Consider the following 16,608-nt stretch of genomic DNA (forward strand, 5'->3'; position numbering starts at 1 on the left):
TATTTCGTCTAATTCTTCCATCAACTTTACCTTCATTTTGTAGTTAAGGGAACTGAAAACTTAGATTGAGCATTAAAATTTGTCAAATATCACACTTACCAAGAACTGGAAATCCCAGACGCAATTGAATCCAATTTCCAAATTCTACTTATTTTACTATGCCATTTTATAAAGTGACAGTTACTGAGTAGCTTTCATTGACCATTTATTATGATAAAAGACGATATTAACTCACTTAATCTTGACATTTCTGTTATCTGGTGTTATCCCTATTTAACTTATGAGACAATTGCAACTTAGAAAAGTAAAACAACTTGTATAATTTATATACCTAGTAAGTGTCAAAGCTAGGATTTTAATTCGGGCTTGCCCAGCTCCAAAACACACGCTTTTTCTAATAATTGGAATCTTGAATCAAAATCTAAGGATTAGGTGAAGTAAGGATCGAAAGATCCCAGGCAGGGATACAAACACAGAGGAGGCAGTGAGGAAAAAGGAACAATGCTAAAATGAGATTCAGTAATGAGAGGATGGTCAATGCTGTCATCCCTCTCAAGAAATGGAAAATGTCCTTTGGATTTATTTAACAACTAAAGACCAATAGCAACAGAAACAGGATTGCATTGAGAACTGGAGAGTAAGGAGGGAATGGGAGATTATGAGATAATGCGTCTTTGAGAAGCTTTACTTCGAAGATAAAAAGAGAAACAATGTTGGAAAGAGGACAAAACAAAGTTAAAGAAGACACTTTATTTGCTTGTTTTTGGAGAAAAGAGAACCTTAAGTATCTACAAGTTGAGGTGGTAGAGATGGTAGAGACAATTAGATAGATGATATAAATGAGAAATAGAATAATAAATGAAGAAGTATAGAAATCTAGAACTCTTATTAGGAGATTTGCCTTGATTGAAAGCAAAGGGACCATTTTTATTGAAACAGGAGGAGCAAAATAGGCATAAATGGAAATAAATTTGAAGCCAGCAGAAGGTAAGCGTGAGGGTAGGGTCAGGAAGGTGAGAGTTCAGTCTTACTGCTCTTTGCAAAATCAGAGGTAAGGCCATTTGCTGAGGGAGATGGAGTCAGCAGGGTTAAGGATTTGGTGACTATGAGGAGAACAAACTGTAAAGAACCAGCAAACAATCCTATTAAGATTGAATGTTGTCATATATAAATGGTTTTATGATTTAACATAGCAGATACAAATGTTAACATTTCATACAGCATTATAACTAAAACTCAAGAGTCTTTAAAAGCAAGAATGTTTATTTTAAAGTGAACAGTTATTTCTACCTGCACAGAAACACACATCTCAAATTGGAAATAACCATTACAGAACATAGGTCTGTCAGTTACTCCCCCTCATAATAATTTACATTCCTCTTGCATCTATATTAATCATTTTTCCTACACAATGTTATCTTGGCAGTCCCTAAAAAGCATAAAGAATTCATGCTTTTATTCAGTGCCATGTGCCAAGCCATTTCAAATATATTTGTGTTCTGGAGAAGCTAATTAGACTACATAGAAGCTAAATAGACTACAAAAATGTATGATGCCAGGTTGCGTATAAACAGGGGTTAGAGTATAGGAAGATCAGACTGATCCTCTTAAGATATTACTAAATGAACATACACCAAGACCATCACGGTCATGTAAGAGTTGTATTTCTATCTAGAGTAATATTGTTCATGAACAAGTTCAGGAATTATACATTAAGAATGATGTACAGGAGATCCAAATTAGGATGTTGAGGATAATAAAATACAACCATCTTTTACAGTAAATATTAACTCTGAAGATCTGTTCTAGGTTTAGAGTTGTTTTCAATTCACGATTGTGTTTATAATGAGCAGAGATGTTTTGTTCTTTGAATAAGTTCCAATGAATTTAGCTCTGAAAGGCAAAATATATAATCACTCTCAAGCTTCCCTTTTCTATCGCCTACACTGGAACTTTTCTTTCTGCCTCAAGGAGATCAGAGGACCAGGTCTACTCTGCGCATACTAACAGGGGAAAAGGCGTGGATCATTTAGAAACCTGCCAGCACTGAAGTACTACATCAGTTTCTGACATCAGTTTCTTCAATTGAAATGTTTAAGCAGCAAGAAAATATTCTATGTTTTTTGGCAATCAGCAGATCAGATAGAAGAGACTAGCAATACGACAAGGATGTGTAATCTGACATGATTAGACAAGGCTCTTAGTACCAGAACATTCATAATTGAGACAAAGAGTATTAATAACACTTTCCTAACACGGCAGTTAGCCATTTTATATTTCCTTTCTTTAATCTTAGTGTTTTTCAACAAATCATGGGATTTAATAGCGTGTTTTGGCAGATTAGAGGATTTATGGCCCAGATGTTTTTTGTTCTAAAAATGGATTAGGGTGTAAAGTTTGCTGGAATCCATGGAACATGTTGAGGCAAGCCGGTCATTTTATGTGTGATTAGTGCCTGCCTTCTGTCTCACAGTCCCTCCATCTGTCACAATTCACCAATGGATCTGGTTAGATTTAGCCTCGTGTCACAAACAAGTCCCTTTTCTGGGCAATTTCATATTACAGATTCATTTTATGCCATTTTATGCCCTAGTTAAAAGATAGGGAGAGAGAAAGATGAGATATTAGCTTTTCTTCAAATATTTGCAAAACAGTCTTTTCCCATCAGTATTCTATTCTAATATCATGCAGATCGTCATACTAATATGCATCAAATAAATAAATGACCAGTGTTAAAAATAAAATTAAGTAAAAATTAGTTTTGGTTGTTACACCTGTTATTTTGAAAAAGCAATATTTTGGTAGTGTGTATTACTAACCATGGACTGTGGAGTTGCATACATAAGCTGATCATTTGGCCATCTTATTAAGAGTGTGAATTAAGTGTGACCATAGTTAAGAGTAGCCACAATTTCTTATCGAACAATTACAGGTGCTGGTTACATTCTGTGCTTGAAATTTAGCCTAACTATTACAAGTTTGCATCAATAGCAAACCACTGCCACCTGTGGTTTATTTCACCATAAATGGATTTTTAGGAAGAAAATACTCTTCCATCAGTTAATAATGAGTTATTTCTTCTGTATATAACAAACCTAATAGTGCTATACTGGCCCTCTTTAGTGGCCTTTCTAATACTAGGAGAGACTCAATAATCATAGTGATAATTATGAATACCTAAATCCTGTGTGAAAATTCAAATGTTCCTTGCAGGAAAAAAAATTAAAAATGGGTTTTATATTTGCACTACAAAATAATATTCAAATAATAACTAAAGAATTTACTTAAAAATTAGGTTTTCAACTTCTTTCAAAATAGTTGGAAACAACCATATTTCACTTAGGTATTATATTTTTATTATAGATATTTGAACATATTGGAAACATGTTTATGTATGACTGTATGGATCAGTCATTGTCAATTATTCACTCATTCGTTTTAGATAAATTCCATGGAGAAATCATTATAGGCCAGACACTAGCTATTACCAAGAAAAGTGATTTTTATGGTTAAACAAACACTAGCCTAGACATGCTTTTATACAAAAGATATCCTTTGATCTGTCTCATGTTCAGGTTACTTAAATGACCATGATGCCGTCACCAAGGCAATCCAAGAAGCTCGGCAAATGAAGGAGCAACTTCGACGGGAACAACAGGTGCTTGATGGGAAGGTGGCTGTTGTGAATAGTCTGGGTCTCAATAACTGCCGAACAGAAAAGGTCAGTTCATAAAATAACTTTCTAGAAATACTTAATTAAATTGCCTAATGCTTTTTTTAAAAAAAAAAATTATTTCCATCTTCTTATCATCCTCAAAATGGTTCTCTGTCCCTTTTCTCCCTCCATTAATATAGAAGGCCTCATCGCCATCCTAATCAAAACCATCTGGAAATAGAAAGAGTTATAATTCTCCTGATCCATCTCCAAACCTTATTGACAATGAATATCCCCTTTTACACCACCAGCTTGTATTAAAACAAAAGTGGCATTTGAAATATCTGAGTCTGACTAAAAGTTTTGCTTTTCAGAGATGCTTAACTTGTATTTGGGGATGAGCTGGATTTGAAATGCTGAATCTTCTTTAATCAGCATAAGCTTGGATGATATCCATGCTCATATTCTAAGTATTTAGGATCCTGAGCTTGTCATAATATGTTTCCAGTGCAAAACACTGTCAAGTGTTAGATGAGTTCACAACTGGAAATTTTTACTTTATCATAAAACAAAATGTACTTATTAAAATCTTTGACGTTTGTATTATAACTAAGGCCAGTGAAACTTCTGAATTTGAGAGACAATGATTTCAAGCCCTTTTGTCTAAGCCTACATGGTATTTTATTTAGAAAAATATTATAAGTTGTAAACTCCTCAGAATTATGTACTTTTGGAATATTTGATATGTTTTGAACTGAAATTTTAAAATGTTACCCAGTCCTCTTTACAGAATCCTCTAGATAAATAGATCCAGTAGATAAGAGAAAAAATGATCAGCTACTTAGCAATAACTGGAAAGTTAATCAAAATGGGAAGCTTATGAGTCAAACAGAATTGTCCAGAATGAGCAGATTGCTAATTTGGATAGCTTTCTAGTTTCCCAGGTTTTATGTGGAGTTTGATGTATAATCACTAAGAAGCTGGCAATCTGCATAGTGAAGGTGAAATGTATGGGTGATCCTGCCACAACTGCTCTTTCCCTGGTCCTAATATGGTAAAAATTAAGGATGGAGAAACGATTTCAGTTCTATTGTGTGTCCAGGGGAGAGAGCAAAGGATAGATCAGTATATATCCCTTGCAGTGTTACAACATAAGACATATGACATTGGTGTCCTGAGAAGGGCACATTTTTATAGCTAAGCACCAAAAGGAAGGGGGAAAGCAAAGTGACAGTTCTAAGAAGGAATGATAGCAAGCATAAAGGAATTTATATTCAAATATTTAAACATTCTTGAAAGGATGCTTGAACAGAAATTCCTTTTCTCTGCTCCCCACGTAGAAATGAGTTTAACACTCAGCCAGATGCTAATGCAAAGTGACTCAAGCTATTCCTCGCAAGCATAGCTAAATTGCCGTTATTTGTTAAGCGCATTGAATTCAGCTGTGGATACAGCAGTTGGTTGCATTCAGCAAGCATCTGTACCCTTTTTTTTTTTTTTTTTAATCCTCCAAAGCAGAGACAACTCTACCTATCTCCCCCTTCTCTTCCCCAGTGCTGGCTGGGAATTGTCAAGTGACAACCGACCAAATCCTTTTGGACAGGAAGCCTTCATCCTGAGTTCTGTATACTTGCAAAGCAGGCCTTGTGGTTGGATCAGGGAGCCCATTAAAAGTACTTTGATGGTATGGAAATTCATCTTCATGAAGCTCCTAGGCCCCTAAGCAGCGTGCTGTTTAGCTGTGGTTACAGATCAGTCATTCACATTGGAGGGCAATAATTGCGCTGACGGCTTGTAAGGCAATGGAAGTACATAAAATAATCCTAGGCCTTCCACTATGGCACTGTGAGTTAATCTTCTCTAATACAGATCAGCTGTTGTTCTAACACATGACTTTATGCTGGCTTCAGTGACTCTGCACAGCCTTTTGATTAAGTAACAGGAGTGGAACCATCTGCATTCACTTTATTCCATACTTGTCCATTGTTAGGGGACCTTATTGCCACTTCTCGTTCCATCTCCACAGTCATACTTTATTTCTCTGATTAGCACCTCCTACTTGGGTTGCAGGAGTAAGAGCTGCCTCTGTTCATAGCTACTCCTTCAATTTTCGTTTCTCTTTGGTACAGTTATAACAACTTTAAAAAAATCCATTTTTGAAATAATACCTGCCAAAACCTGTTGGACAGTTAAGATGTCTCTGTTCTCAAGAAGATCATCATTCCTGAATCTCTTCATCATGTACTTTCAATGCAGTTGAGTTACATCTTGAACTACGGTCTTATAATTTAGCAGTTTTTAGGTGAAAAACTTAAATTATGAAAATGAAGTAGTTTCATTATTGGAGTAGTATGACAAACTCTTGCAACGTAAAAGGAAACCTCAATCAATGGATCTGAATTATCTCATCCCTTATGTTACCCTGACACCTGAAAATGAAATTGAGATTATTGAAACTCTTTGAAGCAGGTATTACTCTGGTTTGTGGTTGACTTTTCCTGTTGAAATAACTTGGGTGTCATTTCTAGAATATTAATGATCAATCTATGTCTGCGTACATCATGAAAATGAGATAAGAATGTCACACTTACATCTTTTAATTAGTAATTATTCAACATTAGCACATGCTATGTATTAGAGACTGTGGTATGTACTGGAGGTATTATATTAAACCAGAAAATATGAGTTCTGCCTTTATAGAGCTTACAGTTTGGATCAAATTATTATTTGACTGCTACTCATTACATATTTATGTGTGTGAGCCCACCTATAGGAATTGAATAAAGACCCCATATTGCTTAGCATGTCAAATCAGTTATATACTTGAGTTGACAAAAGTAGATATGTTTTCTCTCACATAAACCACATATCTATGCATATTGTGTTATTTTTCTAATACTTATCTTTTTACTAGAGTTTTGTAATCACTCAATATTATCTATGGCCAATAAATATGTGGATTAGTAATTGGTTTGAAATTTTGCCATAGAGTTTAGTGAAAGACATAAAAAATATATGATAAATTCCTCTTACATTTTGCACTATCATCTCATATCACTTGAATCCCAAAAGAAGGGCATTTTTTTCTGTCTAAAGCAATACTCCCGGCCAGGCACAGTGACTCAAACGCCTGTAATCCTAGCACTTTGGGAGGCTGAGGCGGGTGGATCGTGAGGTCAGGAGCTCGAGACCAGCCTGGCCAACATGGTGAAACCTTGTCTCTACTAAAGATACAAAAAGTTACCCTGGTGTGGTGGTGCACGCCTGTAATCCCAGCTACTCAGGAGGCCGAGGCAGGAGAATAGCTTGAACCTGGAGGCGAAGGTTGCAGTGAGCCGAGATCGCGCCATTGCACTCCAGCCTGGGCGACGGGGTGAGACTCCATCTCAAATAATAATAATAATAATAATACTCCTAACTCCCTAAACCCAGAAAGTATGTGTAAGGTAAGGAGTGAGAGAGATAAAGCAGAAAGGAAGAAGGAAAGGAACTGGGAGAAAGGAAAAAAAGAAAAGAAGTTCAGCCCGGTGCTTTACATCAACAGAAAAGATATCATGACCTGAGCTCCAGATGATTGAAATCTTGTGGTGGAGATCTGCTTTCTTGGGTACACAGCCTTATACACATTAACTTTTCTTCATATCTCAAATAGCCAGCCACGTGGTTGTCCCAGCTAGAAGGTCTTCTTTCTGAAGAGCTGTAATTGGACAGTGAAAACGATTAGAGGTGTGAAGATAGGGACTGGTGATTTCTCAGTGATATGTACCAAAACACATCGTGAAGGTCATTTTTACCGAAACACATTTGAATGGAAGACTTCTAAGGGATTTTTTTTTAACTTCTTTACTTTTCCTGGAAGTGTTTCATCATACCCGAGAACTGTGTGTGTCAGGCTTCTTGGAAACTCTGGGACACAGTGTTATTTATAATTGTCATCTCTCGTTAATTGTAGACTGATTGTATATTCAAATAATGTTATCTTTTGCCACACAGCTTTGTAACAGATTAGTGTTGTGGTTGAAAAAGTGAGCTTCTCAGGTATGAAGGAACAGAAAGAAGCCTCTCATATTTTGTTTTGTAAAAAACACACTTTGCTTCATTATCACCCAGATGGCACAACTTTGTTCATAGAGTCAAGTACAGGTTCCTGAGCTTGTGTTTGAAAGTATCCATATTAATAAGAGATTATAAAAAAGTTCAGTTTTTGGTGTCCTGATCCCACCAGACAGCGTTAATACAATAGAGACCCAGTGCACTCAGCCGAAATGAGAAATAGACCAGAAGCTTTTCCGTTTGTGTCACTCACTCCATATATAGTTATCCTGGGAAGACTGTGCCTATACTGTCATAGCTGTTAGGAATGAGTTTCACTACGTGTATCAGGAAACCTGAATATGGTAGCTTAGATAGTGATTCACGGCTGGGCACGGTGGCTCACGCCTGTCATCCCAACACTTTGGGAGGCCGAGGCAGGCGGATCACCTGAGGTCGGGAGTTTGAGACCAGCCTGACCAACATGGAGAAACCCCGTCTGTACTAAAAAATACAAAATTAGCCAGGCATGGTGGCGCATGCCTATAATCCCAGCTACTCAGGAGGCTGAGGCAGGAGAATCACTTGAACCTGGGAGGAGGAGATCACGGTGAGCCAAGATCACGCCTTTGCACTCCAGCCTGGGCGACAAAAGCAGAACTCTGTCTCAAAAAAAATAAAAAAAGTGATTCATTTTTATCACGTAATGAAGTTCAGGAGTAGGAGGTGGGTGGCATGAGTTCATCAACTTGATATTGGAGTTGAAATCTGTGATTCTCTTGTCTTTTCCCTTTGGGTCACAAAATGGTTGCTGCACCTACAGCTATCCCATCCCCACGAAGGCAGGCAGATTGAGGAAGGAGAAGTCATTTTCTCTTTGCTAACTTCAGTCTTCATTCATACGGGGGTATTTCATTCCTCTTCTCAAGCTGACTTCCACAAACATCTCATTGACTAGAACTGGGTTATAGGAACATCTTTAAGACCATTACTGGCCAAAGGAAAAGAGACTGCTTTAAATTGATCGTGAATTATTTTTTTACCACTAAATTAGAGAGCTAATCCTGTCTTCTCTGAGATCAAGGGATATCTTCAGATCAAAGATAATGTTAGCTGGGAAGAAAAGGTCAATGGCTACTGGGTAGGAAAAGGCGATTGTCAGCCACAGGCATATTATAAAAATGATATCAAAGCTCTCAAATATTTCCTTCATGAAACTGGTTTGTTTTGTTTGTTTTATCATTGTTACCATCTATCTATCTTTTGCCCTTCCACTATTACATGTCCAGGGTCTTTTTTTTTTTTTTTTTTTTTTTTTTTTTGAGGCGGAGTCTTGCTCTGTCACCCAGGCTGGAGTGCAATGGCGCGATCCTGGTCACTGCAAGCTCCGCCTCCAGGGTTCAAGCGATTCCTCTGCCTCAGCCTCGCTAGTAGCTGGGACTACAGGCGTGTGCCACCCCACCTGGCTAATTTTTTGTATTTTCAGTAGAGGCAAGGTTTCACCATGGTCGCCAGGATGGTCTCAATCTCCTGACCTCATGATCCGCCCGCCTTGGCCTTCCAAAGCGCTGGGATGACAGGCGTGAGCCAATGTACCTGGCCCATGTCCAGGGTTCTTATACCTTGTCTGGGGTTCACAAAGAATTAAATGACACACAAGCATGTGCACAAGAAGACGTTGCTTGATAACAGGTTACATCTGTAAAAGTATATTCACATACACACCATATACATGTGAAGACCAACTTCTGTATTGCTTTTCTTATGTAAAACAGATGTCTCTCACAAAAATAAGCATGCATATGTGTGCATATACCTCTTAAGGTAGAGAATTTATTCACTGAATATTAATTGCCTACAGTGTACCTGGAATATAAACATATAATGCATGCTATGAATTCATCTGTCATTATAAATCATAGCTGGAAAAATGTCTTTTTCTGCTGAGCTTTAGTGAAAATTCTTTGTAATTTTCTGTCAAATAAGATGGAAATTTGGTAAATAACATGTATATTTTAATTAAGAATTTACTCAATACTGACATAGTTTCATTTTTGACCCTTTCTGAGTCATATTCATAAGAAGCCTTACCACAGACTATATAGGCTGATTGTAAACAAAGGTTAATTTTATTTGTCTGGCACTTGGAAACTCGTCCATTACAACCACCTCTTTCCTGCCATTTTCAACCCTTTTCTTTCCCTTCAACAGAGTGCCAAACATGAAATGACAGTGACCAATGTTGACTTAATGTGGATGTTTAATAATGAAAAAAAGTGTTGTCATTCCCAGCATTAGTTACAAATGGCAGTAAGTGTATCGGATGGCAGCCCTGTAATAATTTTACATCCATCATTCTTTCCTGATGCTTCGCTGGCCATCTGATGGATGGGGCCAGCAGTGTTAACTCTTCAGAAACTGACACAGTGTATGTAGTTCAGCATTATGTAACACATGCTCCTTCCCTTAGATAAGGAGAAGGCCTGTGAGGAATTGTGAATTACAGGTTTTGCTTTTAAAAAGTGAATATGAAGGAACTCATGCCTCTCCAGTCAGTGGAAGTTGCTTCAAATAATGATTTATGGATGGGTTTTATAAATGTTGCCTTTAGCTAAAATGAATTATAAAAGTCAAATTAGAAATAGATATTTCAATAGCTAGAGAAAAATTATATAAAGGAAGTAGGCATGTTAGGTAAATCCTTCTGGAGGAAAATAAGATAGACCTTTGCAACAGTGTGGTAAAGCAGATTTTACTAGGGGTGCGTGTGTTTTTAAAAAAATGTTCCCGATGTTTTAAATCCTCTGGTTAGAATCTGCCTAAGAACAAATTAAAATAACGCAAGTGATTGATATTTTCTCTTTTTAAAGTGAGCATATATTATTTTTTAATCTCTACATTTACATGTAGTTATTTATTTGGTGACTTTAATTAAAAGATACACAAAACCCGAAGTTGAATATTTGCCTTCTTATTATCAGAGTCTCTCTACTCTGCAAATTTATATGAAATGAAAGGGAAACGGCTTTCTAGGCAACTGATTATTAGAAAATCTAGACCAGCTTTTTATGTGCAAGTTGGCATTTGATCCTTAGGTTTTCTTTTCTTTTGTTTTTCATTCATAAAACCTTCTTAATTCTGAGTATCTTAGCTAGGGAACACTTCTTATGGGACAGGAGGGGAGAGGAAAACCCCTTAGTGAATATTATCAGCACAGAGCAGCCAGTTTTCAAAGACCATGACAAAAAGGCAAATAGGTATTATGTCATCACCATCCATCACTCTATATGTCAGCCTTTCAATAATTCCAATCGACATTCTCGACAGGCTGATGCAAGTTAAAGGGGCTGTTTGTTTTTAGAAATTGAGTATAGGCTGTCTATAGCCCTTTGTTCTAGACGGTTTTCTTCTGTGTCTTTTCATTTCTTTCTCTTTATTTCTTTTCTTTTTGGGGGTATTTAATTGAAATACATGCCGAGTTTGCAGACTGCAAAGATCAGAGCTGTTTTCGTCCAGCAGTGGTAACTATGCATTAAACATTTTGATTTGTTTGAGCTTGAAGTTTAGTCCTTTTTTGCCATTTGCTTCATGGAGTTTGTGTATATTTACAGCCTCTGCATTTAATGGCCACATGCCTTATTTTCACAGATGGCCAGTGGAAGACTTTTTCTTTCTCTTAGTATAGCCTGCTTTCAGTTTTGCTACATTTGTCACAGTGCCACTACTTGCAGCTAGCAAGTGCCCACGCTTGGTGGGGAGCAATTATGGTGTGAGTTTTTAAGGAGCTTTTTAAAGGTTTTTTTTTTTTCCAGTAAACTTTTTATGGTTTAATTTTCTAGCCTAGAAAAGCTGTGCATGTTTTCAAACAGAGAGTCTTGTGTTCTTTACATCATTCTGGTAGAGGGGTTAGTGTAGGATGGTCCAATAAAATGAGACTCATAGGGCATGCCAAATTGGGCTTTCAGAGAGACACCCACAGGCCTCTCTGATGATTGAAATTGTCTATTTGTTTAGGGTTTCGAGGATCTGCTCACAATAGTACTTCTGAAAAAATAAGTTTGAAAACACCATGTATAGAATCATGTTGATTTTTTTAAAGTATATTTCCATAATGCATAGATAAAAGACTAAAAGAATACACAACAAAATGGCAACAATAGTTATGCCAAGGTTATGGGGTTGTAAATTTTCAAATGTTATTTCCGCATTTCTGAATTTTCTGATTTTCAATAAGTAAGGCTCACTTTTGTTGTTGGGCCAGAACTGCTCTTTATAAAAGCCTAGCCTATCAAAGAGAGGTCTTTCTTTTCCCCCTTGATTCTTTCCTTCTCCTCAAGATCAAACAGCTGCCCTCAAGACACTTACAATGAAGACACTGAAATAATTAAGGAGAAGTTTGTTTTGCAGTTACCCTCTATATTTAGTAGATAGATTCTTTATTATGTTTATGGCAAGCTATTTTACCAATATGGATTTAAAACTATTATGAAAATAGGAGGAATATCGCATTTATTTAAAGGGTCTCATTTAATCTTTCCAATCACATCTCTTCTTCTCCTCTTTTACAAATAAAAAATACTTGCTTATGCCTGTCATAGGAGTATAACAGCTATTGATATTTATTTTGTACCTTAACATTTTCTCATGGCTTTCCCTTCATATCTTGTTCTCACTCTGTAATGTAAATAGAACAGTATTCTTTGTTTAAAAAAAAATTTTTAACTTGAGATTTGAGAAGAATAGAGGAATTCAAGTGGCAGATGAGTCTGTAAATTGAAGTCTTACAGCTCAAAGCCCAGTCTCTTTTCTAATGGAATATGGAGAGGGAATTCCAGAAAGTAACCCAGTTCCTGTTCAATTCGCTTATGCCCCAGCATTGGTCATGTGTAGTCCTCAGCACATTTTTGAGACTTGATCAAAAAAATTTTCTTTAAGCGATTGCCATCTCCACAATCTGCACATCTGTTTTCCAATTCTTAATTTTTCCTGTTTTTGCTCCTTCCTTCGTTCTTCCTGTCTTCACTGTGCACCAAACCCCATCACTGGAGAAACAGCCAAGAAAGCAAAAACAATATACTCAATCCTAGTTACTTTGTTTCTCCTGGCAGCTCTGATAAAACAAGTGATGACGTTTCAGCTATTCATTAAAAGGAGATTTAAAATACCTATTCTAATATATATATTTTTCTCTCTCTGTATTTAAAACTACCATGGATAGTTGAAAAGAGAACTATAACCCTGATGTGCCTGTTTCTATTGTCAGACCCAGCATTTCTGAACCAAGCCATGACTCTTTAAAATGGTCAGATTATATTTATTTAACTGAAGTAACTACTGGCTACTGATGATACATTTGTGAGAATCCTGACAGTTTTATAGCTTTTATTCCATGAAAAGGAAAACTTGAAGAAAGTAATCCTATATGTTTCTGTAGCTCAGTAACCGAGTTACCCATTGTTTATAGAATAATTATCATCAGACAACATTCCACTTTTGTGTTTACATTTGTGTAGCCCTCCCACCGACTGGGCATCCTGTGTAGGTTGCAACTTGTATTATTTTTCTTAGTTGGCCTCCTGATTTTCTCACATTAACCCTTCTGATTTGACTCAGTATGTATAACACGTCTGTCTGCCATGGTTTGGAAGAAACACAACCTTTTCTTTAGATATTGGCTGAAGCCTGACCATATATAAAGACATTTAAAATCCTAGGTTTTGTTTTTTTCCCCTCCTGCCTCCCTTCTTCCACATGTACACACCATAAGCACCATGATAACAAAGAAGCAAGGGCCCATATTTTACTGTGATAGTATTCCTGTGTAAAGTTCTTGGTGAATTATTTGTTGTCTATACATTCTTTTGAGTAGCTTTTCTGTACATTACACATCCGGGCCATAGGGATTTTTTCCTCCCTGTGGCAGTGGTTTTCTATTTTAAGGACTAAATTCGTAATGTTGAATGGGGATGTGTAAGTGTGTCTTTAACAAAGTACCTGAATTTGTAAGTGTAATTACTGCCGGACAGTCTCTTCACAAAATATGTCTGAAAAGCAATCAGATTTTTGTTTTTTTCATAATTTGAAATGTCTTCCTTGAATCTGAGAAAAGAATTATGGAATTATTGATTACAAAACCATAGCTTTAAGTGTTGAAACTTATTAATGACTTTTGAGAAGATTATCTTTTATGAATAGAGAAAGTACAAAAATATGACAAATTACACAAGAACCTGAAAAAGAGACTTCAGTGGAGTGGAAAGAAAATATCAGCAATAGTTGTTTTTAAATATCTTGCACATCTCCATGTTTAAAAGGAATCAAAGCCTGTTTTCTGTGAGATATGTGTCAAAATAGTTTTGTTATATTGAGTTCAGTCAAGTAGGACATAAAATCATAGAATTGAAGGTTTGAAAGAAAATGAAAAGGGCCTATCATTCAACCTTGAATTGCCTCTTCAGTATCTGTAATATGCTAGGCAGGCAGTCATATGTCCACCACTTGAAAATCTCTGGGAAGGTGGAAATTTCTTCCATCCTGAGACAGCCCATTCAACGGATAGGCAGCTCTGACTATTAGATCACTCTTCCTTCACTGGTTCATTATCTTTCACCTGATAACTTACAATCTTTGACCAGTGTTCTATCTCCTAACTACATATGGCCAAACTCTATCTCTGTTTCACAAAAAACAGCTGTTTATTCTTTTTAAACGTGGAGGTTCTTAAGATATTTTATTTAAAGACAATGATGGTTGATTTTTTCTTCCTACTCTACTCAAACCTTTTTTTTCAGGATCCTGTGTGATTTCTTCATTATGACAACAAGGTTTAATAGATAGGAGGATGCTCAAAAACTGAGTTAAACTGAGTTAAGTCCAAGTAATGATTATCATTGAGTTTCCCTGGTCTGCATTCCAACACCTATTAAAAAAGAAAATGAGGCCATTATAACATTATTTTAGTGAATCCATACCAGCTTCCTGTCATTACCACAACCTCTATCAAGTGCTATGAACTAATCTTTATAGGTAGTCCCGTCTTTTCTGGAGTATACATTAAGTGCTAAAGTCATATTTCCTCAAATTTCTCTCTTTCTTCATAAAAATCAAAATTAGATATTTGTCATCAGTTTTGAAATATTATTCCTATTTTAAAATCACTTCTTTGAAAATCGTTAATAAGGATTCATCAGTATTATCATTTTAATCTCTTGAAAAGTTATTCGCCTGGACCAAAACTCTCAAATTTCTACACAGTGTGTTTCTTCTGAACCATCTTCGACTTTGTAGTACTTCTTAAGAAAACTTGATCTGTTAATACATTTCACTTGATCAAATTGCCTGATGAAACTAACCTGCTAAGAAGTTGAGTCAGAATTATACAAACAACTTTCATGAAGCTAGCTACCAAATTTTACAAAAGGAAATTCGATTCTGGAACAAAATTATGGGTTTTAATTCATGAGGGAATTCAGAAAGGGAAAAAAAAATCAGTATTAGATAACGCAGATTTTGTGGATGCCTAGACCAGAGGATGTATATGGACCTTGCCATCCCCTTCATTCATATATCACTATAATTCTCAATGGAGAAAATGAATAGAAAAATTTTCTTCAAGGATTATTAAATTCCAGAGTACCAAAGGGTCTATGGATATTCTAATGGATAAATTCATACTTGATGGATGTAACATTAGTGACAGATCTCTTCAACATGTAATTTTGTTAGAGTTAGAGGAAAGTGTGTATTTGTGTGTGTATGTGTGTGCACACATATATAGTCTATATATCATTTATACATAACTTACAAGAAAGCCTTTTCTCCCATTTTCGGTGTTATATTATGTGGGTAGATGGTTATTTTCTAAAAAAAATTGAGATATTAATAAGCAAGAGTGAAACGAGAGGTTAAAGAGTGGACATGTGCCTTATTTCTTTATACTTAAGCTGATGAAAAAAATCTCCAACTGATAAATCGTTATGACATTATAAATAATCTTTCATCTTCTTTGGTGGTCTGTGAGGTTCACATAATTGGAGGGTTTTTTGTTTCTTCTTTCTTCCCATGTCATTAATATAGTAGGAGACCATAAAGAAGTGCAACCAGAAGGGGTTTAACTGTTACCGAGTCAACATTTGACAGTCACACTCTATTCTGTCATTTCATGCATGTGCTTTTTATGACTTTTATAGCTTTGTGAGCTTTATTTCAGGGATGTCCATTATGATAGCTGATCCACAGCCCATCTCTTTGTGTATGTGTGTCTGGTAGAGAGCAAAGCTCATCACTTAGCTGAATCCCAGTTTCAGGGAGTAATAGATGACTTATCTACTCATGCACTGTTTAATTTAGGATTAGGTAACTAAGGAAATATCTACCTCTAAAGTACAGTTTTTGTGTTCTTTTGTTTTGACTGCTCTGTAAAATATCAACATAGGATGCCTATTAGAACCTTTGCAAAAATAGTGAATTTTCAGTTGTTTTTTTTAAAGTCAAAATAATGGAGCAGGGAAAATTTTTCAGTTTAAATATGTACTAGACTTACAGTCTGGAACTGTAACTCATCATGCCTGAGTATGAAATTGAAATAAAAAACAATGATTGAATATATTGTGGTAAATGATAGACAAAAGAGGAGAAAATTTTGACAATATTTAGAGTTGTTACCAAAATTCCCTTTTTTAATGCATATTTGGTTATACAGAATAGAGTTTATAATCCTAACAGGCTACTTAATACTGAAATTTAACTATTTCTGTAATTCTTACTTGTTAGATTCCCTGTCTTTTCAATTTTCCCCACTGACATTTTAAAAATAATATTAAAAGTATATCTATATTAAAATTTTCAAACTAATGAGAATCTAACACATGTTTAACTATCATTTTACAAATTAGGATTCTGGGACTCAAGGAAGATAAATA

At 35.9% G+C, this 16,608-nt stretch overlaps 1 protein-coding gene across 6 annotated transcripts in view; it reads left to right on the plus strand.

Moving 5' to 3' along the window:
* The window catches only part of SOX5 (SRY-box transcription factor 5), a 435,827-nt gene that overhangs the window by 398,094 nt on the left and 21,125 nt on the right, over positions 1-16,608 (plus strand). For 5 of the 6 annotated variants that reach the window (XM_063639617.1, XM_055280372.2, XM_055280373.2 and 2 more), the window contains one exon: positions 3,576-3,721. The exons of the other annotated variant lie outside the window; for it this stretch is intronic. In XM_063639617.1, the coding sequence (XP_063495687.1) occupies positions 3,576-3,721 (146 nt within the window). The remainder of the gene's footprint in view (positions 1-3,575; positions 3,722-16,608) is intronic. 6 annotated transcript variants of the gene reach the window in all.

This window comes from Symphalangus syndactylus, chromosome 5, assembly GCF_028878055.3.
Source record: "Symphalangus syndactylus isolate Jambi chromosome 5, NHGRI_mSymSyn1-v2.1_pri, whole genome shotgun sequence".
NCBI lineage: Eukaryota > Metazoa > Chordata > Mammalia > Primates > Hylobatidae > Symphalangus > Symphalangus syndactylus.